Below are 24,747 nucleotides of genomic sequence, written 5' to 3' on the forward strand. Positions count from 1 at the left end.
ATGGCACTTTCCATGTCATTCTTGGTTCCGTGCTGTTTATATTATTTATTCTGGCAAACTGATCCCCTTTGATTGATGGCTATTTAGATGAATTCCAAATCAGTATTTCTAGTTCCTGCTGTTTTTAGTATCCCATTGTAAGTATTCCACTTATCTTCCAAATAGTTCCATCTCTATATTTCAACATTTTATAATCTCCTCACTAATTTCTCTACTTTAGATGTCTTCCCATTTTGCTCTCTTCTTAAATAACTTTTTTCTGTTGAACTACTGAAAGATCCTATTTTCATGTATCTTAAGAAGTATATATCTTTAAAAATATTTATGCCTTCTTTCCTAACTAGATTGGTTGTAAATTACAGAAATTGTAGGGGCAGGAAGTATATCTTAAATTAACAGTATATCTTCCACCATGTATGTGCTCCTGTTTTTATACCATCCATTTCACTGTGGTTCATTTTGTAATGTATATTAAGATCCCTTAATTAGAACACACAGAAATCTTTTCATGACATGATTACTATTTGAAATTTAATATTTAATTGGGTTGCAAAGATCATATGAGTAATTATAAAATATCTTAGAAAATTACATCATCAACAATATTAAATTGTATTGATGAATAGTGTCGATAATTATAAGTAAATTAATTTGGGTAGACTATAAAATTTGTTTCATAAATATGAAGTATTAGAATAAAATGCCATGCAAATCGAAGGTCACCAAAAAATGTTGTATTTTTAATGTCGCATTTATGAGCTCACTATGTTTTTCCAAATTCAAAGAGAAATTGGACAGTATATTTTGATTTCAAAAACACAAGTTATTACTGAAACACTGTTGAAAATTTTACCTGTAATATGCTTCTTTGGTGGTTCTGCATGATAAAAGTCAACAATACACTTACAAATTTGTATCCTCAATTCAGAACTTGGTATTTTCATTATGTCACCTGTCAGAAAGATAAAGGAGTATTATTTAATAATACTTCACAATTTTTTTTGCAAATGTAGCATAAAGTGTTAATAATGTAATCATTGTTAAAAAGATCATCAGACCTAGCCAACCTGGATTGTATGTAGTTTTATATATAAATAAAAAGAACACATCCTGGATCTGTCCTTACATATTTGGCTCCTCAATCAGTTTAGCCTCTCTCTTCTAGGAAGAACAGAACGGTGATTAAGAGTATAAATGCTTGGGAAGCGGCTGTGGCTTAATCAGTTGGGCTCCCATCTACTGTATGGGAGGCCCTGGGTTCATGTCTCAGGGCCTCCTTATGAAGGCAGGCTCGCCCGCATGCTGTGAAGAGCTGCGGCCCGGCCTGCAAACATGGCAGAGAGCCGACTCAGCAAGGTGATGCAACAAAAAGGGAGACAAGCAAAAACAAAACAAAACAGAAGAGTACACAGTGAACAGACACAGAGAGCAGAAAGCAAGCCGTAAGGGGGGGAGGGAAATAAATAAATGAAAATACAGAGACACAGAAGAACGCATAGGCAACAGACACAGAGAGCAGACAGCAGACAGCAAGCAAGACGCAAGACGGCAAGTGGGGAGGAATAAAAAAAAAAAAGAGTATAAATGCTTGAGATTAAACCCTGGCTCTCTCACTTATTACCTGTGGAATCTAGTGTCTCTTGGCTTCCTCTTATGTAAAATTGATACTATAGTTATTACCCTTAAGATTGTTGTGGGAATTAAATGAGCTAATATCAGAAAGAGGCTAAGGAAAGAGCCTGGCATATAGTAAATTCTCTATGTGTTAGCTACTATTTTTATTATTTTGGCAAGATATGGGTGAGCATTTTTCTCCTTAACCAGAGTCAATAATTTGTTGTCTTTAATAAACGTATCCTTTGCCTAGAGAAGTTCCAGGTGTGTCCTGCTCTTTAATTTGCTGACAGCATAGAAGGAAAGCACGACTCCAGGCAGTCTTTGCTTTATAGGTAATAGTTTTAAGTGCAAATGTGTGGGTCTTGGTGGGTGTTGAGGAGTAGGGAGGGTTCCTTCCCAGTTATAGCTAACTACTCTGAATTAGCTTCAGCCTGTATTTCAACTGGGACTCGTTCACTCTGTTATGGTCCTACAAGTATGATCTGAACATCTGTGGAACTCTGGAAATGACTCATGCCCCTGGGAGCATTAACACAAATGGAGTTAATAGCATCAGCCTCATGACTGAACCAGATCTGGTTGGATACTCTGATGGAAAAGGGACAAATTAGGTGCTCTTTGAAGACTTGAGTTTTGCCCTAGGATTTTTATAATGTTCATCTCAAGGGACTCAAGATAGTGGGGAAGCAAGTAGACAAAAAGAGGGAGCATGAATGGAAGATTCACCCTTATATATGGGAACTAGTAAAGAAAAATTTCAAGATTATTCAAACTTTAAATTTTATTTTATTTTTGGACCCTTTCTTTGGAGTTGGTAATCGCTGTTTAGGTTTTGAAAAAATTTAGGCAACAAGAAAAACTAAATTTTTCCAACAAATCTAACCAAACATTCAAACTTATGGGGAATTCTAGCGTTTCTCATCTGCATGTCCACTCTTTTAGTTCCTATAAGTTTAGATCATTTCTCACAGCCTTCTGTTTTATAATCTTAGGCAGAATAGTAAGTTCCTCCTTCATACATTTCCAAAATCCTCCTCCTGTCAGAAATATCTGTATGTCATTTATAAGAAAAAGTAACATAACTTAGGAGTACACAGTAGAAGATGGAAAGTATTAGTAAAAAATAATGAATAGCCTTTATCAAATCATATTATATATTATTATTTTAGTTTCAACTTTTGTTTCCAGGAGTTGAAAAAGTAAGGGAAGGAACAGTAGTCAGTGAAGGGAACTCATTTTAAGCTAAGACTAATTCATACTGCCCTCAAGTGAGAGAGTAACATGCTCTGTAGGCAGATGGTCATTAAGCAAAGAGCAGGTTGACATGCATTAAGAAATGGGTCACATTGACTATGAGGTGCAGCGGTGCTCAGAGATGTATTCACCAAGTGCAATGAATGTCTCAGGATGATGGAGGAGGTTGTTGTTATGAGGGGAGGAGTCGGGTAAGGGGGGTGGGGGGTATATGGGAACCTCATTTTTTTTAATGTAACATTAAAAAAATAAAGACCAAAAAAGTAAGAGATAAAACCACAAAACTCTTAGAATTAAACACAGATGAAAATCTTCAAAAAAAAAAAAAAAAAAGAAAAATAAACGGGTCACATTTATCCCCACAAATGGCTGCCAAAATTGTTAGACGCAATATTTTAAAATAATAAGGGCAACAGAGGCATTTAAAAAATAAATAAATACTTTTTATCTGCTAATATTGCCAAGTCCTCTTTTGTATTGGCTTCCTATTTTAAATTGCCACTGATGAATCACAGGATTAAAATTTCCCATTATTCTCAACCTACCTGTTCCCTAGGGCCCTCTTTTCTAACTCCTCATGTTTATTCTAATCTCCTTGACACTTTCATCTAATCTTAGCCATAACCATTCCTCCCAAAGTAATTACACTGAGGACGATGAAACTTATTTAGCTATAAAAAGGTTAGTGCCTATGTTAAAAATAAAAATGTTTCTTGCTCATGCCAGTTGAATCTCTAACACTTTTTAGTATGGAGTATAATTTTGGTAGCCTAACTATTCAGAGTAAATACTTATTGATTTTTTAAAAAATTTATTATGTCAATGAGGTACCTTTTATTATTTCTTCCTTACAAATAAAGACCTAAATTAACAATTACAAGTTTAAAGTTGAAATTATTTTGGGAACGTAGATTTCACTGATCTCATACTTTAGGAAATAATTTCTTTCTCTGGAAAATCAACTAATAATCTATATGTAAATGTCTGCCCTTTTTAAATTTAAATATATTTTGTGTACAGAATGCAGGCACCTACATTTTATGTATATTATATTAAAGTTCTTCATTTTCCATTATTTTTACGGTTTTATATAAAATATTGTATTATTTAATGAATGACTAAACTCTCAATGATTCTATTAATTGTTAGTGTTAAAAGTTGAATACAATTTTTGTGATTACTGAAAGAAAAGGGCACCTAATTATTGATTTACAAAAAAAATTAAATTAAATAATATCAAGTCAAATAAGTGAAGGCTATATCTGTCAGTTCTTGCTCTTAAGGAAGAGAAAACAGAAAACACATGCGTGCACAGTAATACAAGAAAGACCAGAAAGCACACTATGATTGTTTGCCAACTAGAGAAGAGTCTGAGATGGAAAATTAGAACTCTTTGTGAAACTTAATGGAAAGAGAAATTTTCTCCTTGTTAGCAGGATCTGTCATATGTGGCACTCTTCGGCCTCAAGGAAATCTTAACTTACCCAGAAGTGCAATTGAATTAGCAGTATCTTCGGCATATGTTATTTCATCCGATGCTTTCTTTTTCAAAAATGGCAAGCTTTAATAAGAATGAAGAATTTGAGTAATTTTTAATGAACTCCTTGACTGAGGCATCATTTGCAAAATAAGGTAAACTTTCTAAAGAATAGAATGAGGATAATATCCAATTATTTTTTAGCCCTGGGAACTGATAACCATGAAAAAAATTGTGTTTCTAAGTTGAGCAAAATAAAGTAAAATAGATTTGTTTAGAAACGAACATAGTTGGACATAAAAGGCATGGATTAAGAAATCCATTTTGCATCACTGCATAAATAAAAAAACTTAATCCTCTTTCTATTTGAGGCAGAAATAATAAGATATAATAACTGTAATTCTTTTAGGTTAGGAAGAACTTGGATAATCTGATAAAAAACCACAGAACTAGGCTTACCCATAACTTAAAGACTGTTCAAGGGCTTTTCCTGAAGTTTTTGAAAATCTTGTTAACAGATCAATGGTCGACTTGTTTTTCAAGGTCAATGCATCCATAAAATAACAGAATGCTTCTTGGGATAGTAAGGGATTCAAGTTAACAAAAATTCATATTAAAATCGCATTTCGATTTCCAAAAAAAGATGGCGGAGCTCTCTTCTTTCCCAGAAAAATAGCTAGAGGACAAGCAGAAATGGCCTGGGGAAAAAATCTTCTAAGGTTTAGGATACCAGGGGAAGGCTGGACACTACCCAGAAGGGAGTGGGAAAAAGGAAAAGAATTGTGATGGCAAGACTGTGAGTTAAAAGCCACAGTTGCAACTGCTGGCACCCACCCAATAGAAACTTTTGAATTCTTAGGCCTCGGGGCGAGCAGCTACAGAGAAAGGGGACCCCAGGGATCCACTTCCCCAAAAAAGGGGAGAGAGAGGGACACAGTCCAAGGTTGACCAGCTTTTGAACCACAAATTTGGTCTGCTGTGTCCTACAATCCTTTCCAGGCCTGGTGAGACTGCACCATTGTGTGCTTTGGGAGATGGCAAGGGGCTAAAGAGATCCCACCTCCTCAGTCGCCCTCTCTACCAAATGAGACTGGTTGTTGATGATGCAAAGGGGAGTGGAATTATTCCCTACTCGGGAAAACAGAGGGTGCTGCCAGCAAAGGCTGGAGAACTGCCTCTGAGAAAATTTGAATTACAAGGCTCTTAGCCTCCAGCTACGATCCTCCATCGCTGATCTGGTTGGAGCAAACACACTCTGACCAGACTTTGAACTGAGAGTGCTGCCAAAGAATGTCATCTGCTGGCAGACCAAGGAAGTGCACATGAGGAAGTTAAAAGTAAATGAGAGGCTTTTTCCAGCCTTTACAGTCTCCTCTCCCAAGGCCTCTGGAAGTGGGTGTGTAACCCATTACTGGGTCCAGGGCCCAGATGTGAACAACCAACAGGGACAATCCTAAAGAACTAGATCAGGTTAAACCAAGAATCAAGGAACAGCAGAAACACACAGCTTCTTGCCCTTAAATCCCTATGAAAGAGTGAGAAATTGAGCAACTGAGTAAAATCACCATTCTAACCAGATGCCTAGACATCAGCAACAAATTACAAACCATACTAAAAAAATGGAAGAAATGGCCCAAGAAAAGGAAAATATCAAAACCCCAGAAGAGACACAGGATTTGAGACAACTAATCACCGAGATGCACACACATTTCCAAAATCAAGTTAATGAGTTGAAAGATAATATGGCTAAAGAGATAAAGGACATCAAGAAGACACTGAGTAAGCCCAAAAAATAATTTAAAAATCTGAATAGAAAAGTAACAGAAAAGATGGAACATAAGGCATTTCTAGGGCATTAGAAATGTTCTTCATGATCTTGCAATAATGGATACAGGCTCTTTTAAATTTCATCAAAATCTATAAACGTATATGTTGTAAATGTAATCTATAATGAAAACCATTGACCATGGTTAGTAGCAATGCTTCAATATTTGTACATTAGTTGTAACAAATGTACCATATACATTTTATTAGTCAGCCAAAGGGGTGCTAAAGCAAAATAACCAGAAATCTGTTGGCATTTATAAAGGGTATTTCTTTGGGGTAGAAGCTTACAGTCACAAGGCCATAAAGTGTAAATTACTTCCCTCACCAAAGTCTTGTTGCCACTTGTTGGAGCAAGATGGCTGCCAACTTCTGCAAGGGTTCAGCCCTTCATCTTCCTTGTAAGGCTCTGTGATCCCAGGTTCTTCCAATTATCAGCTGTAGGCTGGGATAAGTCCCATTTCTCCCAAGGCTTGTTTCTCTCCAGGTTCAGCTGCTCTGCTCACTCCACAAGGCCAGCTGTAAACTATCAGGGCTTCTGCTTCGTCTAATGGAGCCTTTTCTTTCCTCACATATCTGCTTCTCTGTGTATTTACTTCTTGGGACTCCAGCATAAAAAACTCCAACTCTCTCCTCCGTATTTTCTCCGTGGCTACCAGTGTGGCCCAATCAAAAGCCTTAATCATTATTTAATCAAGTAAAAAAATTTTTTTTTTTTGGCTTCATTTTTGGAGAGGTTAAGGTCACAACTGTGGCAGGGGAGGATCATTGCTGTGAGGTTTAGGTGATGGGGGGATGTGTGGGAGGGATGCTCCTGAGGCAAGCCTCTAAGACATAAGAGTATGTTCAAGTGCTCATGGAGCATTGTCTCAGTGGGTGGAGACCCACACAATAACTGAAAGAACAGTGAATTCCTATCCTGAGGGGACCTGTTACATTCTCTAAAAGAATATCAATATGTCAGCCCCTTGATATTGATGACTGTATGTATGAATCTTTCCTCATGAAAACTGAAACTTAGCCTGGTATTATATATTGCCTAAGGGTTACCTCCTGAAAGCCTCCTTGTTGCTCAAATGTGAATTTTCTCTAAGTCAAACTCAGCACATAAACACACCACCTTCCCTCTGACATGGAACGTGACTCCTGGGGATGAGTCTCCCTGGCACCGAGGGATTATTATTACCAAGTGGCAACTAACAATGCATCTGGAAAAAGACCTTGACCAAAAGGGGGAAATATTAAACAAAAATGAGTTTTTATGGCTAAGAGATTTCAAAGTAAATCAGGAGGTCATTCGGAGGTTATCCTTATGTATATCTCAGCAGTATCTCACTGATTGCCACTGCCTCAAACAGTGGGGCTCCTGAGGGCTCCAGAGACATTATATACTAAAAGCAGGGCAGACAGATCAGGAATTCAGCACCCTGTCAGTGGGCCTTACTTTGGAATTTATGCTCCCCAGTGTAACAGAGGTAGACTCATTTATAGTTCCCTACACATGGCTCTTCTGCCCCTTTTATTTAAACTTGTAATAAGCACTATACTTGATAAATATATGTCCCAGAGATTTAAATCTTTGGTCTGTTCATTTGCTGGTTGAGCCCTGAATCTCAGCAGGGTTGCAACACTTATTCTCCGGTTCACTGGATTTACCCAGTACAACTAACAAGGAGGTGATGATGGACAAAGCCCATCACAAGGAACAGAGTGTCTGCAACTGCAAGCAAGACAGTTCCATCCATCTGCTCCATGCGATCTAAGCCCCCTCTCAATTAGAAATAGAGTTGGCATCACCATCCCCAAATCATCAAGACTGGGGAATGAAAAATGGACTAAATTAGACTTACTATGCTAACAATGGAACTTTTATCATTGATATAAAGGCAGAGGCCACCTGAGATTCTGAGGGGAGGGAGAGGGAAGAATAGGTGTAAAATGGGACATTTTTGAGACATTGGAATTGTCCTGTATGACACTGCAATGAAGGACACAGGCCATTATACATTTTGCCATAACCTATAAAATTGTGTGGAGGAGAATATAAAGTATACTGTAAACTATGGTTCATGGTTATTAGCGATGCTTTAATATATGTTCTTCAGTTGTAATAAATGTACCACACTAATGAGAGACACTGTGAATGTGGGAAAGTGTGGAAGGGGGAGGGATGGGGTATATAGGAATCCCCTATTTTTTATGTAACATTTATGTACTCTAAAACTAATTTAAAAATAAAGAAAAATTTTTTAAAAAGTAAAATAACATAGCTCATGGGAATCAAAGAAATGATAGGTGAGATAAAGACCCCGGACACACAATAGACCCAAAATGGTAGAAGAAAGAGTAAGTGACAAGACAGAATAGCTGAAATTGAAGGAAGAATGGAAAAAATTGAGGAGGCATTCAGGGAATTGAATGATAACATGAAATGCAACAATATACAAGTCATGGGAGTTACAGAAGGAGAAGATAAGGGAAAGGAGGCAGAAAGAGTTTTTGAGGAAATAATGGATGAAAATGTCGGACCTCTCACAAAAGAAATGAACTTACATATCCAGGAATCACAGTGTACCCAAATCTGAATAATTCCCAACAGACCTACTCCAAGATACATACTACTGAGAATGTCAAATGTCAAAGATAAAGAGAAAATTCTCACAGCAGCAAGGGAGAAGCAAACCATCACATACAAGGGATGTCCAGAAAGACTTGGTACAGATTTCTCATCAGAAACCAAAGAAGTTGAGAAGCAAGTGCTAAGATACAATTAGGATACTGAAGAGAAAAACTGCCAGCCAAGAATTCTTTATCCAGCAAAACTGTCCTTCAACTATGAAGGGGAATAAAAAATACTCACAAACAAACAGAAACTAAGAGAGTTCATAAAAAAGAATCTACCTTTGCAGGAAATATTAAAGGGAGCCTTATAGCCTGAAAGAAAAAGATAGGAGGGAGAGGCTTGGAGGAAAGTATAGAAGACAAGGATAGAACAAAGGATAACCAAAAGAGTAAAAAGAGACACATGAAGACAAGGTATGACATATGAAAACCAATGAGTAAAATGGTAAAAGTAAATAATGCATTTACAATAATATCATTGAATGTGAATGGATTAAACTTCTCAATCAAAAGATATAGCTTGGGGAGCCAGTATGTCTCAAGCAGTTAAATGCCCGCGTCCTGCATGGGAGCTCCCGGGTTTGGTACCAGTTGTTTCCTAAAGCAGAGAAACAAACAAACAAACATATAATGAGCACAAATCAAGCAAAAACAAAGAGCAATGAGCAAAAATGTGCAGAAAAACAAAGAGCAAGACAATGAGCAAAACAATGAGCAGACAACAGCAAAAACAAAATGAGCAAGGAGTGGATGTGCCTCAAACAGTTGAGCACCTACCTCCCACATGGGAGGTACCAGGTTCTTCCAGTGCTGCCTAAAGAAAAAAAACCACAGACAATGAGCAGACAACAAGCAAAACAACGAGCTGACAATGAATGCAAATACTGAGCAAAAACACTGAGCAAAACAGATCAGGGAGTCTTCTCAGGATGGAGGGTAAGATAAAGGCTGACAAAATGTACAGAATGAATAAAAAATGTGAGCCATCCATATGCTGCCTACAAAAACTCACCTCAGACCTAATGATACAAAAAGGCTGAAAGGTGAAGGTTAGAAAAAGATATTTCATGCAAACAGTAACCAAAGAAGAGTAGAGGTAGCTATACTAATATCAGAAAAAACAGACTTTAAATGCAAAAAAGTTATGAGATACCGAAGGATATTATGTATTAATAAAAGGGACAATCCACCTGGAAGAAATAAGTTTTAAACGTCTGTGTACCTAACCAGGGTGACCCAAAACACATGAGGGAAATCCTGGCAAATCTGAAGGAATAAACAGACATCTCTAAAATAATAGTTGGAGATTTCAACACACCACTCACATTTAGATACAACTAGACAGAAGCTCAACAAAGAAACAGACAACCTGAACAAGATGATAAATGAGCTTTACTTAACAGACATACAGAATGCTGCACCCAAGCTCAGTGGGTTATACATTCTTCTCAAGTTCTCATGGATCCTTCTCCAGGATAGACCACATGTTAGATTACAAGGCAGGTCTCAACAAAAATATGAAAATACACTCCTAAATAACCAGTGCTTCAAAGAAGAAATTTTAACTGAAATTGAGACAAATGAAAATGAGGACACAACTTATCAAAACTTAGGGGATACAAGGAAGGCAGTGCTGAGAGGGAAATTTACAGCACTAAATGCCTAATATTTAAAATCAAAGATCTAACTGAACAACTGGAAAAACTAGAAAAAGAAAAGCAAACCATTCCCAAAGTGAGCAGAAGGAAAATAATAATAAAGAATAGAGGAGAAATAAATGAAATTGAGAACAAAAATCAATAGAGAAAAACAACAAAACCAAAAGCTGGTTCTTTGAGAAGATTAATAAAATTGAAAACCCTCAACTACACGAAGAATAAAAGAGAGAAGAATTCAATAAAATCAGAAATGAAAGGGGAAAAGTTAGTTGACCCACAGAAATAAAAAGGACAAGAGAATATTAAGAGAAATTGTATGCCAAAAAACTAGATAACCCAGATGAAATGGACAAATTCCTAGAAATGCACAAACAATTTGACTGGTGCTAAAGAAATACAGGAACTTAACAGACCAATTACATTTAAAAAGATTGAATCAGTCATCAAAAATCTCCCAACAAAGAAAAGTCCTGGACTTTTGGCTTCCAGGTGAATTATACCAAGATGGCTTCACAGGTGAATTATACCAAGCTTTTAGAGAAGAATGCTGGTCCTGTTTGAACTCTTAGAAAAAATTGAAGAAGAGGGAAAATTACCCAATATATTTTATAAAGCTAACATTACCCTAATACCAAAGCCAGATAAAGTCACTACAAGAAAAACGCAGACCAATATCTCTAATGAATATAGATGCAAAAATTCTCAGCAAAATACTTGCAAATAGAATCTAACAGCATATCAAAACTTATACACTATGACCAAGTGGGGTTTATTCCTGCTATGCAAGTGTGGTTCAACATAAGAAAATCAATTAATATAATACAACACATTAACAAATTGAAGGGGAAAAAACACACCATCTCCAATGATGCAGAAAAGGTATTCAATAAAATCCAGCAGCCTTTCTTGATAAAAACAATTAGAAAGATAGGAATAAAGGGAAAATTCCTCAATATGATAAAGGGCACATATGAAAAACTCACAGTCAACATTGTAGTCAATGGGGAGAGATTGAAAGCTTCCCCTCTAATATCAGGCACAAGACAAGGAAGCCCACTGTCACCATTGTTATTTATCATTGTGCTAGAAGTTCTAGCTATAGCAATTAGAAAAGAAAAAAAAAAAAAGGCATCCAAATAGTAAAAACTCTCACATTATTCACAGATGACATGATCCTATATTTAGAAAATTCTGAAATGTCTACAACAAAGCTACCTGAGATAATAAACATGTTTAGCAAAGTGGCAGGATATAAGGTCAACATGCAAAAATCAGTAATGTTTCTGTACACTAGTACCGAACAGTCTGAGGAGGAAATTAGGGGAAAAATTCCATTTATAGTAGCAACAAAAAGACTCATACCTAGGAATCAATTTAACCAAAGAAATACAGGACCTATTTGCAAAAAACTACAAAATAATGCTAAAAGAAAACAATGAAGACCTAAACAAATGGAAAGATATTTTGTGTTCATGGCTTGAAAGACTAAATATCATGAAGATGTCAATCCTACCCAAACTGATTTATAGATTAAATGGAATACCAATCAAAATTCCAACAACCTACTTTACAGAAATAGAAAAGGCAATTGCCAAATTCATTTGGAAGGGGAAGTGCACCTGAAAACCAAAAACATCATTAAAAAAAAAAAAAAAAAGAGCAATGTGGGAGGACCCTCCTTGCCTGACCTTGAAACATATTACAAAGCTACAGTGGTCAAAACAGCATGGTACTGGCATAAAGGTAGCCACATCAGTGGAACAGAATTGAAAGATCAGGAAAAAAAACCCTCACCTCTATGGCCAACTGGTTTTGACAAGCCTACCAAAGCAATGTTAATGGGGCAAAACAGTCTCTTCAACAAATGGTGCTGGGAGAACTGAATATTCATAACCAAAAGAATGAAAAAGGATCCCTATCTCATTCCATATACAAGAATCAACTCAAAATGTGTCAAAGACCTAAATATAAAGGCCAGGACAATAAAACCATTAGAAGAAAATGTAGGAAATCATCTTAAAGACTTTGTGGTAGGTGGTTGTTTGTTGGACCTTACATCCAAAGCATGAGGAACAAAAGAAAAAATAAATAAATGTGACCTCCTCAAAACAACAACAGCAACAAACAAACAACAACAACCACAAAAACACTTTCACACCTCAAAGGACTTTGTCCAAGGGGTGAAAATACTGCCAACTCAATGGGAGAAATACTTGGAAATTGCATATCCAACAAGTGTTTAATATCCATGATATATAAAGAGAGATGCTACAACTCAACAATAAGACAAACAACCCAACTGAAAAATGGGTGAAAGACTTAAACAGACATTTGTCCAAAGAAGAAATACAAATGACAAAATAACACATCAAAAAATGCTCAACATTTTTAGGGAACTGCAAATCTAACCTACAATATGATATCATTTCATACTTATTAGAATGGCCACTATTAAAAAGACAGAGAACTACAATGTTGGAGAGGATGTGAAGTATTAGGAACACTTATTCATTGTTGGTGGGAGTGTAGAATGGTACAGCCACTATGGAGGATTGTTTGGCAGTTCCTAAGGAAGTTGAATACAGATATGTCACATGACCCAGCAATACCACTACTGAGTATATACCCAGAAGAACTGAGAGCAATGACACAGATACCTGTAAGATGTTCATAGCAGCATTATTCATGATTGCCAAAAGAGGGAAACAACCCAGGTGTCCATCAACTGATGAATGGGTAAACAAACTGTGGTATATACTCACAATGGAATATTACACAGTTGTAAGAAGAAATGAAATTGTAAACATATGGCAACATGGATTAAGCTGGAGGACATTATGTTGAGTGAGGCAAGCCAGATACAAAAGGACAAATACTGTATGATTGTGCTACTATGAACTAAATATATTATGTAATCTCATGAAGTTAAAAACTTGAATATGGGTCACCAGAAAATAGAATGAATGAGGTTAAAGAATGGAAAGCTGAGAGTTAATTTGGGCAGAATTGGTAAAAAGAATGTGTGTTAAGTTTTAAATATAACATGGGAATGTACAGCATAGTAATACTGCATGTGAAATATGAACGAGTAAAACTGCATATGACTGTTTTTCTTTGAAACTCAACTAATACGTTAATACTACAAGATGTTAATATCAGACAAAAAAAACCATTATGCTAAGTGAAAGCAACCAGACAAAAAGTACTACATATTCTATGATTCCATTCATATAAAATGTAAATATAAACCAATTTATAAAAATGAAATTAGTGGTTTTATGAACCAACAAAATTGATTTGTTTAAAAAAGACCATTTCTCAGCTATTATAATCAAAGTTGTTTGAAAATAACTTATTTACAAAAATAATAGGGCACATGAACTTGGGTCATCAGTCTGAATTTCAAAGGAGATTATAGACATTTTAAAAATATAAACTATTTTTATATTTCATGAATTTATAATTTGAACCACTTTTGCTGTTTAAAGTATAATATATCTTAAGTATTTTAATTATTCAAGAAAAAATTAACCAAGTGGTTGAAAAGTGGCATTTAGAAATATCTCATGTGTATGTAGTATATATTAGTCTATTTGAAATTAAAGATATTTCGTAAGCAAGCTATGAAAAGGACAATTTTATAAGTGCCACAGAGGTTCACTTCTAGTGTTTGTGAGAATTTATCATTTTAAGAATGATTACTTGTTATCCAGCTGATTGTTAGCTAGTCTAAAACTACTACTTGCGCCACAATTTTTTCCTTTCTACTAAAGGAGACAACCTAAACATAAGGCATCAAAACTGATTTCAGCTGAAAAGGTTATGGAAGAAATAGCATTATGCTTCTGGTACAATGAAAAACAAACAAACAAAAAACAATATCTAGAAGCCCAAACAAAAAGGACTGATTTTATTCTTTATAAAATATTTCTATCTTCCAAAAATGTCAAGTGAGGCAATCAAGTGAGGATGAGGTGGGAGAAATCAGGACGTAAGCAAAAATTATCAAAGTAGGAAAAAATTAAGTCATGTGAATAACTATGAAATGTGAGGGAAACTGGAGAGTTCAGTTCAATAGATTTGTCACGTTATGCAATGAAACATTCCCTCACAAGGCTTCACTGAGAATCACCCCTGGGCAGAGCTCTGTAGAAGCATCTGTATTGAAAGGAGGACTATGCAAAGAATGTTCTAGGATTTGCACAGCTTTGAGATTTGAAAGTGTTTTACATACTATAATTTCTTCTTAATTTCCAATTCTTCTTAATTTCCAATTTGTACATTAGAGTTCCTTGAAAACACCAGAACAATCATCTATTTTTTTATTTTCCATGGTTCCTATTAAAAAGATTTTGGATGTAAGCATTCTATAAATTAATGTAAGTAGTTGTAAAATGTTAAATAGTACTGTTGGCAAATCTAAAAATGAGTTAAAATTTATGTAGTATACAGTCATACTAATTAATAGTATTATCTGTGTATTAAAAGAAAACACTATTGGAAAAATTAAATTGGTAGGAAAGTTTAGAAAGTTATATTGTCAGGAAGGTTTATTTCCACTTTATGACGTTTCCACTTCTGTTATACTGAACTAAAAATACACATTTTAATGTATTAAATATATCTCTATTAGCACCTACGTGGCAGCAAGGAAGCACAGTTGATTCCTAGTACCCAGAATTGGTTGGAGAAACAGCAGAAAAGCGGATGGGATGGTCATGTTAATTTTTTAATTCTTATCTTGATTTATGTTTTCAAAACATATACCAAAATGGTGACATTTTATTCTTCATATTTGGAAAATCAAATAAAATATGATACAGAACCTAATTTATCAGTTTTAAAACAAATCCATTTTATTGATACATATTAATAAACATTCAATTCAATTCATCCAAAGTGTATAATCAATGGTCTTTGGTATAATTGCATAGTTGTGCATTCATCACTCTATCATTATTCAAGCATTTTCATTATTTTCATAATAATAATAAAAATAATAAACAAAAAACAAACAAGAAAATTCTTTACCTCTCAATCTATGTTTCCCCTGCTGTACATAGCTGCTATTTATGGCTATTCTTGCACGACTATCTATCTATCTATCTATCTATCTATCTATCTATCTATCTATCTATCTATCTAGTGGTTTTATTGAGATATATTCATATACCTTACTATCTATCTAAAGTGAATAATGAATGGGCTTTTAGTATAATCACAATGCTGTGCATTCATCATCACAAACAAAATTTTCCTAGTTTATCTTTGAGAGCCAAATTTTCTGAAGAGAGAGAGGGAAAAAAATGAATTGAAAATTTTCTATTAAGTATTGTCAATAAATTACTCACAGATTTTCTAGAAATATTATAATTCCTTGGTTTCATCTAATGTTTATCATTTACTTGAGAGCAACTAATTACAAGAAAACACATTTTAATATACTTACAGTTTAATTCGTTGTGACTGAAAATCCCAGACTACAATAAAATTGACTACCTTTGAGAATACCACTGCTGCAATCAAGGAATCAAGTTTTTTTGAGTTCTGCAGCACTTTGGTACTTCTTAGTCAAAGCACCATGATATGTAATCTTTGTAATATAAAAGCACAACACAGTAAAGTACTGTAGGTTAATGTAAAACAAAGTTCAAGAAAAACAACTTACCCACATAATTTCAGTATATCACATGCAGATTCTATAAAACAGGGCTGGTTTTCTATTTTTCCTGCACACAGATTCAAAATTTTAAATATCTGTGCTAAATCTCTCAGAGGCTTTTAATATTTTTAGTTAAGAAATAAAACTAAGATTAATTTTTAATCCAACATTTGTTAAAGTCTATAGAATTCCTCTATTTTGTTAGATGTTGACACTTTTAATTATACTTATTTTCAAGTCTGTGGTGGTTTGAAGTTGTATGTATCACAGAAAAATGTTTTTAAACTTAATCCATTCCTGTGGGTGTGAACCCACTGTAAGTAGGAACTTTTGATGAGGCTACTTCAGTTAAGGTTTAGTCCACCTCTAATGAGGATGGTTCTTAATCCTATCATTGGAAGTCCTTTTTAAGCAGAGTGAAATTCAGGCACATAGAAAGCCACAGGGAGCAGCCAGAAGCTGGAAGTCAAGGGAACCAGAAGAGAATGGAGAGGCCAAAAGAGGCTGCCAGGTGCACTACCATGTGGCAGAGGAACTAAGGACCAAGGATCTCTGACAGCCAGCCCCAGAATGCCACAGTCTTTGGGGAGAAAGCATCACCTTTATTTAGGATTTCTTTTAGCTTCAACACTGTAAGCAAATAAATTCCCATTGTTTAACCCAACCCATTTAATGGTATTTGCTTGAGCAGCCTAGGAAACTAAAACAAAATCTAAGGGGGAACATTAGAACTATACATATTTATAGGTCTATTACTTAATTTCTGTTCTTAGTACCCTTATTCAAAACTCTTTCTTTCTTCCTCTCACCATAACTTTGGAACTAGATTACCAACCAAGATACTATGGATTCAGTTAATTAATAATTTATTACTAGTAATGAGTAATAAAATATTGAAAAAACTTATCTAATGGTTCCATCCATGCACAAACACAAATATACACTGCTTGGAAACAACCCTAAGGTTACTTTATTAACATTTAACTCAGATGTATTTTCTTGTGCTTAAGGTTTAAATTGGTTGGGATTGTATTTCATGTGAAAATAGTATAAAAGCAAAATGTATCCTTGCTAGATCTTTAGGTAAAAGCATCGTTTATTTAACCTATAAAAACCCTGTTGACAAACAAATTCCTAGATATTTGTTTAACAACCAAGAGATAACAATTGTGACTTAGACTTCTTGCTTGGATCTTATCCCTTCTCAGCAAGGAGCTTTTTTAGAAAGACATGGAGGACCTGGGTATACTGAAAAGTACAAAGCTTTGTTAACTTCCTAGAGAAATAACCAAGATAGTTCTCTAGCTTATCTTTGTTTTAAATTTTACAACCTTTACAGACAGCCTATTAAAGACATTCAGAAATACAGCATTTGTCAAACCTCTGACCCTGAATAAAAAAATGAAGATGATGCAGTGTCATGTTAAAATAGGAAAAGAAATAATTTTGATAGTGGACTTTCTTGGCTACCAGTAAATAGTGCTAGATATCCACAAGCCTATTTAGCCAAGGCTAATGAAAGGCTTAAGACATTTTGATACTGGATCAAGCTAATATAAGAGCCTGGTACCTTCTTTAGAGATCAGATAACTACTGATTATTTAAATCAAACTCAAGTGTAGTCTATGGACAACCACCAGTCCTGGAATTGTATATTACCAGTCTGTGATGACATGAGTACAGAAAGTAGGAGTATATAGAAAATGACATTAGGGACAGAGTTAATGTGTTATATTGATTCTTCAATTGTGTAGGTGCAGATACACACAAAAAAAAAATTTGTAAAAAAATATAAAATGTTAAATATGTTCTCCTAACCACTGGAATCTGTGAGTATGTTACCTTAAGGGGTAAAGGGACTTTTGAGATGTGATTAAGTTAAGGATTTTGAGTTGGGAAAATTATTCTGGACTACCTGATGGGCCCAGTATAATTATAACTGACCTAATAAGAGAAAGAGGGAAGCAGAAGAGGGTAAAAGGGAAGGAGGAGAAGTGATTATGGAAGCACTTCCATAAGGAAGTGGTCCTGATCCTGAGTCAAGGACCTATTGGTAGCGTCTAGAAGCTTAAAAAAGCAAGGAAATTGATTTTCTCCTAGAGCTTCTGGAATAAATGCCTACACCTTAGCCCACTGAGACGAAGTTTGGACTTCTGACATTTTACAGCTTGTAAGATAATAAATTTATGTTGTTTTAAGCCCTAACTTTGTGGTAATTTATTACAGCGCAATAGGAAACTAACACAGTTTCTAATAAAAATTCTCCCATTTCAGGATAAATGAAATGAACATAGGTATATGTGTAAAGGATACAAGTCCATTCTGATAACACTGCACCAGTTTCTTGACAGATTGGAGTTGCTTTTCTTCTAAGTCATTCTAAAACAAATGATCTATTTTAGTTCTTTTTTATTGATTTATTAAAAAACATAAAAATAGAAACATTGAAATTATTGAGTAATTATTAAATCATTGTTATACTGTAAACATTATAAAATGGTTCCTGAAACAGTGAAGATAAAAATAAACTATGATTTAAATTTCGTTATAAAATTCGGAATAAAAAACTAGGCTATAATATAAAGGTAGTAATTGTTTCCAGAATCATATTAATAATGGCTAAAGTATTCTGAACATTTATTCTATGCCATATACCATTAATCTTTACATGACACTCTTAGGGAGATACTATTATTATCCCTCTTTCCACACTTCGTCCAGAATTACATGACTAATAAGTAGTGGTGATAGAAGTCGAATTTCGCAATCTGACTCCAGAGTTTGTACTTTTAACCTGTAGAATACACCCAGTTTACAGGATCAAACCAAACATCTTCAACCAATTAAAAAGACCATAGATGTGATGTATTTTCACAACTAAGTCACTTCTGTCCTTTTTGATCTCATTAAATTTTTCATAAGGAGCTGTGCCATTTTACTTTTTTTTGGTGGTCTAGACCTACCCAACAGCTAGTAGGAACTCTATATAGTTTAGACTTTAAAAAAGCAGATATATTCACAAGAAGAACAGTAATTTTTCACAACAATTTCAGCCAGTAAAGGATAAATTATTTTTATATAGTCACCACTTTTATCTTGTGCTTCTTTTTCTTTCTATGTAAAAAAGTATAGAGACTAAAAATCTTAAATGATTTAAAATTGTGTCTACTATTCTACTGGACATTTTTCAGTTTTGATAGTTTATACCCAGGTCAACTGTTTTCCATTTATTAAGAATCTTTGGTCCTTTTTGCAAATTGCCATGTGGCAATTTCACAGTGTGCTGTCTTTTAGTCGTTCAGTAATTCTTGTGACAATTTCAGGAGAGTGTGGTATGTGAGCACGTGTGTATGCACATTTATCCTTTCCCCAAATACCTAAACTCTCAACTTTGGGTCTTGGATCTGAAATAACTTTATTTATATTACATCAGTGTAAGATTTCTCTCAAAATAAATTATCTATGAGTATGAATGTGCATGGCGTGTGTGTGTGCGTGTATATATATATCATTATACATACATACTACAATTATATATCTTTTTGATTTTATATCAGGAAGTTTTAAGTAGTACATCATGATGCCTATTTTCTACCTCCTAACCCAGTCCTCACTGATAATATGCAATTAAAAGAGATTAGATAACCTCTTCTTTATTCTTCTTATTCCTTCTGTTTATGTCTACCATGGGTTTGTCCACCCCATGAAAAAACAAATCTGTTCTCCTCCTCCAGCCTTCCCTACCTGGTTAAATATATTCATACTGTTAAATAAAATATTATGGCCACCAGCATTGAGAATTACCAGGAATGACCCCTTTCTATGATATGTCAGGGACTTCCCAGAAATTAAAAGTGACCAAGGATGGAACTTTCTGAGATAGTAGAATAAAGGTGCAATTTGAGCAACACTTAGCAATATGCTGGTGTTAGTTTGGCAACCTATTAAAAAAGGACAAGTACACTATATTAACCAAAGCATATCTATTCTGTTTTGTAAGACCCTCCTATGTAATGAAGAACTTAAATGTTAATTGGTCAGTGTAACTTCCCTCTTGGAAATCCCGCAATTGCCTTAATAAGCCACGTGTAACCCACTTTCCTTCTTCAGACTCTCACTCCTACTTTCCTGGTTTGCAATTTCCCTGCTAGAGCTGTTTTTCTTTCAATAAACCGGCAGCTTTGATGATTATATCAGTGAGTTTGTTTCTTTTGACAATACTAAATTTAAACAGTCCTTGAATATGACATATATGAAATGTTTTAAACAAAGAAAGAGAAATGAGATATGTATTTGGGGGAATACCTGCTACCGTTCAGGGAGATAAAAGCTTTTAAGTGTTATAGAGAATAATTTTCTCTCAAAGCATACTCACTTCATTGGTCTCTTCAAGGAGTTTGATGACACGATTAAGATCCATAGACTTGAAGAAACCCTAGAAAAATACACATCTCTTAATATCCTATCTCATGGGCATCAAGATATTATATCAAACACACTATTTTTACATGATATTTTTCCTTGGCTACTTAAAAGTACAAAGAGAATGGAAGGCTGATGAGATCTTACTGGAAAAATAAATTTAATAAATAACAAAAAAATTTTTGGAGCAAAAACAACCCCTGAATTCTAGAATTATTTTATACTCTTAATGCCTTTAAATTCTATCTGCCTGAAAATACAAGAGACCACCCGGGACAATAGTACTTCCACACATTGGAAAACAAAACTTATCATGCACATGCATAAACATTAAACCAAGTTTGCCTATGCAGATAGAAGATACCCTAGCTTCTAAAGTACAGGTAGGAGATGGCCCTCTTGAGCTAGGAATCCATTCTCAGTTGGAACCAGCATTCCTCTAGTCATCTGCATTAGAAAACGGGAACCTCCAGTGAGGTCTACAGATTTTACATATTAAGTATTTCTTGATGCTGTTTGACCTAAAGTAAGGGGGAAATGGAAAGGAGAAATGAGTTTATATGGCTACGAGTTTCTAAAAAAGAGTCTGGAGGCTGGCAGAAGGTTTGCCCTCATGCACAACTGAGCAGAGTCAGAGAGACAGATAAAGCAGATACAACCCCCAGATATTGGTTCCTTTGAGGGCTAAAGAGACCCATGGGAGTTATGGTCATGGCCGATGGGGTTAACTACCAGGGCAGATGGCCCCTCTTTGGAAATGGTGTTTATGTGTGATGAATCTGGACTCAGATGGGATCTCCCTTCATAAGACTTTCATGCTAATGTGCTGGAGGTGCAGTTAATGTTGGGGTTTAAGATATATTTAGGGGATTTGAATCTCTGGACTGACAATGTGATAGCCAGATCCTGAGCCTCAACAGACTCCAGCACCTACAATCTGATTTATTGGACTAACCACACTCAGCTAAGATGGAGGTGAAGAAGGACAACCACCACACCATGGAGCCTAGAGTGATTACAACTGAAAATGGGAGGATTGCATCCAGCATCCAGGTGGAATCTGAGCCTCCTCTTGACATAAAGGTGCAATGGACACAACCAATCCAGTGTCCACATAGAAGAGGTGGCATTGGATTGGGAAAAGTGGACATAATGGACAAAGGGTATGGGGAAAGGCAGGAAGAGATGAGAGGTGGAGGCGTCTTCGGGACATGGAGCTGCCCTGGAGGGTGCTTCAGAGGTAATCACCGGACATTGTAAATCCTCACAGGGCCTACATGATGGAATAGAGGAGAGTATGGGCCATGATGTGAACCAATGTATATGAGGTGCAGAGGTGCCCAAAGATGTACTTACCAAATCCAATGGATGTGTCATGATGATGGGAACGAGTGTTGTTGGGGGGGGGGGGGGGAGAGGTGGGGTGGGGGGGGTGGGGTTGAATGGGACCTCACATATATATTTTTAATGTAATATTATTACAAAGTCAATAAAAAATAAAAAAATTTAAAAAAAAAAAAAAAGTATTTCTTGAGCCCATTCCCTCTTACTGTATAGTGGGTTCTCGTGTCTCAGTTGTGATGGTCTCCTGTGGGCCCCCTATTCTGTAATCTTCATCTCTATACTCTACTCTATGATCAGAATAATGAATCTCTCAAATCTGAACAAAACCCACTTGAACAATTCAAGGATTTTTTTATTTATGCCTCTCATTCCTGTCTCTGCTTTTACTTATATTCTTGTATATTGTATATATAAATATATATATATGTAAGTACCTCCCACAGGTACTTCAAGACTCAGTTTAGTTGTCACTTTCCCAAGGGATAAATAGACTGGAACAAATGTCCCTCCTTTGTGATCCCACAGTCCTTAAGCATATCTTAACTCCCAGCTGGGCTGTCCTGAAATTGTTTCTGTGTCTATCCCTCACTTCAACCCCTTCTGCCCTGCAGTAAAATGACTCCAGGGCAAGAACCTTTGTTTTCTACACTGTATCACAGGTGAATAAAATGCAACCAAGAAAAGGCCATTTTATAATAAAGTTATTTATAGGTAAGTGGAGAAGGAAATAGGAGATACTCATATCCAGAGTTTAAGTACTTACGATGGTAAAGAAACCTCAAAATGCTAATGTAGTTTTGGCTATATTTATCTTAGAGACTAATACTTAATATTTTATGCCATTTTCTTTTTAATTCAAATGTTATCTCTGCATTTCTTACTCCTATTATATGAATTAAACTCTACTAGTCTCCTTTTTCCTGCCTCCTGGTCCTACTTTCACACTTAGTTCTACTTTAAAGTACTTGTAAAGATGACATAATGATGATATAAAAAATATAAAAATGCAAAGATTCCTACTTATTAGGATTTTTACTTTATCATTTTTTTCTACACATACATATTTTATATAATTTCACTTAGTGTTAACATCATTACATTTTCTGACTTTTAAATCTGTACCGCATACCTGACCATGTTTCTACCTAGTCAGTATGATATTGCCTTTTTTAAAAAAAAAGATTTATTTATTTTTCTCCCCTTCCTCCCACCCACCCTGGTTGTCTGTTCTCTATGTCTATTTTGCTGCGTCTTTGTCCGCTTCTGTTGTTGTCAGCGGCATGGGAATCTGTGTCTCTTTTGTTGTGTCATCTTGTTGTGTCAGCTCTCCGTGTGTGCGGCACCATTCCTGGGCAGGCTGCACTTTCTTTCGCACTGGGCAGCTCTCCTTATGGGGCGCACTCCTTGCGCATGGGGCTCCCCTACGCAGGGGACACCCCTGCATGGCAGGGCACTCCTTGCGCACATCAGCATTGTGCATGGGCCAGGTCCACACGGGTCAAGGAGGCCCAGGGTTTGAACCGCGGACCTCCCATGTGGTAGACAGACGCCCTAACCACTGGGCCAAGTCTGCCGCCTACATTGCCTCTTGAGTCTAGAATTTCCTCTTCTTTCACAACTGTGAACTTATTTTCTGATTTCAAGAAACTCCTTTCAAAAACTATTTTCAGTTGAGCATTTTAACACTGTCTACAGAATATCTGGATGAGTTTACTAAAAAAAATTTTTACTTTTAAAAATAATAATCAAAAAGGATTTACAAAGCACTTACATAAACATTGGTATTTTGGTGGATCCAAAAGTTCATAAATAGAACTTTACCTTTTAAAATTTAGGGATTCAACAGTGCCCTCTGCTGCTAACTAATTTGTCTTTTCTCCATTTCAAGCTCTGGTCTCAGTGATTTTTTTTTTCCTTTTCTGATTTTCCGCAATGTTGGCTGTGAGGGTTGGATAAGAATATTGATATAAAAATTCAATTGTGTGATTTTCTTTTTACTACATTTATGTATTATAAGTATTTTCCCCTCTCCAAAGGAGTAGATATTAATTTTTATAAGTAAATAAACATAGATTCCTCTTAAATTTATCTTGCATACTTCATGTTACTGTGTTTTACTTGTTTACGTGCTTGGCATGTATTTTTAAGATTCCTTCCTCCCTCTATCCTTCCCTTTCCTCCTACCACAGATATTATCAGGTTCTGTGTTCCAGGAACTGTGCTAGGTGTGGGGAACTTTATGGATAACATATTGCCCTGACCTCTGGTAGCTTTTGTTCTGGTTTGGGATATAGGTAATATAAGATAATGTGCTACAAAGTGCCATGTGAATGCTGAAAGGAATGCTCTGGAAGCACACAGAAGAGGCACTGAATGGCAAGGGGAGGAAGGAGAGAATTAGAATTGCTTTTGGAAGAAGTAATCTATGGGCAGAGCTGAAACTGAGTAGGATTTAAAGAAATGAACTAAAGGTATGAGAGATGGAGGTGGAGGGAGTAGCATATGTGAAGGACTGAGGAGAGAGAACATGGCATTTAGAGAATCTGTGAGTCTTACAGTATGCTGAGAGGTTAGTGCAGGGGGTATGGCTACAGATGATGCTGGTAAGGTAAGCAGAAGTCAAATCATGAGCAACAGTGATGATGATGATGACAATGATAGCTAAGACTATTAGACAATGTCTATTTCCAGGTACAGTTGTATTAAACATGTATTTACTAACTAAATTCTATAATGTAGGTACTATTATTAACATCATTTTACAGAGGGTCTAGTGTACTATGCTAAGGATCTTCAGCCATTGAATGGTTGGCTGAAATACAAAAGGACAATGGCGAGATCATATGTGATGAGAAGTTTCCTGTTTT

General features: G+C 35.6%; 1 protein-coding gene across 3 annotated transcripts in view; it reads right to left on the reverse strand.

Moving 5' to 3' along the window:
- The window catches only part of CFAP69 (cilia and flagella associated protein 69), a 75,892-nt gene that overhangs the window by 39,475 nt on the left and 11,670 nt on the right, over positions 1-24,747 (reverse strand). For 2 of the 3 annotated variants that reach the window (XM_058297013.2, XM_058297012.2), the window contains exons 2-6: positions 20,490-20,549; positions 18,428-18,493; positions 16,121-16,230; positions 4,356-4,432; positions 854-952 (exon numbers count right to left, since the gene is read on the reverse strand). In XM_058297013.2, the coding sequence (XP_058152996.1) occupies positions 854-952; positions 4,356-4,432; positions 16,121-16,230; positions 18,428-18,493; positions 20,490-20,549 (412 nt within the window). Of the gene's footprint in view, positions 1-853; positions 953-4,355; positions 4,433-16,120; positions 16,231-18,427; positions 18,494-20,489; positions 20,550-23,701; positions 23,833-24,747 lie in introns of those variants that run through there. The other variant, XM_058297014.2, reaches the window with a different exon arrangement.

The sequence above is a fragment of the Dasypus novemcinctus genome, chromosome 5, assembly GCF_030445035.2.
Source record: "Dasypus novemcinctus isolate mDasNov1 chromosome 5, mDasNov1.1.hap2, whole genome shotgun sequence".
Lineage (NCBI taxonomy): Eukaryota > Metazoa > Chordata > Mammalia > Cingulata > Dasypodidae > Dasypus > Dasypus novemcinctus.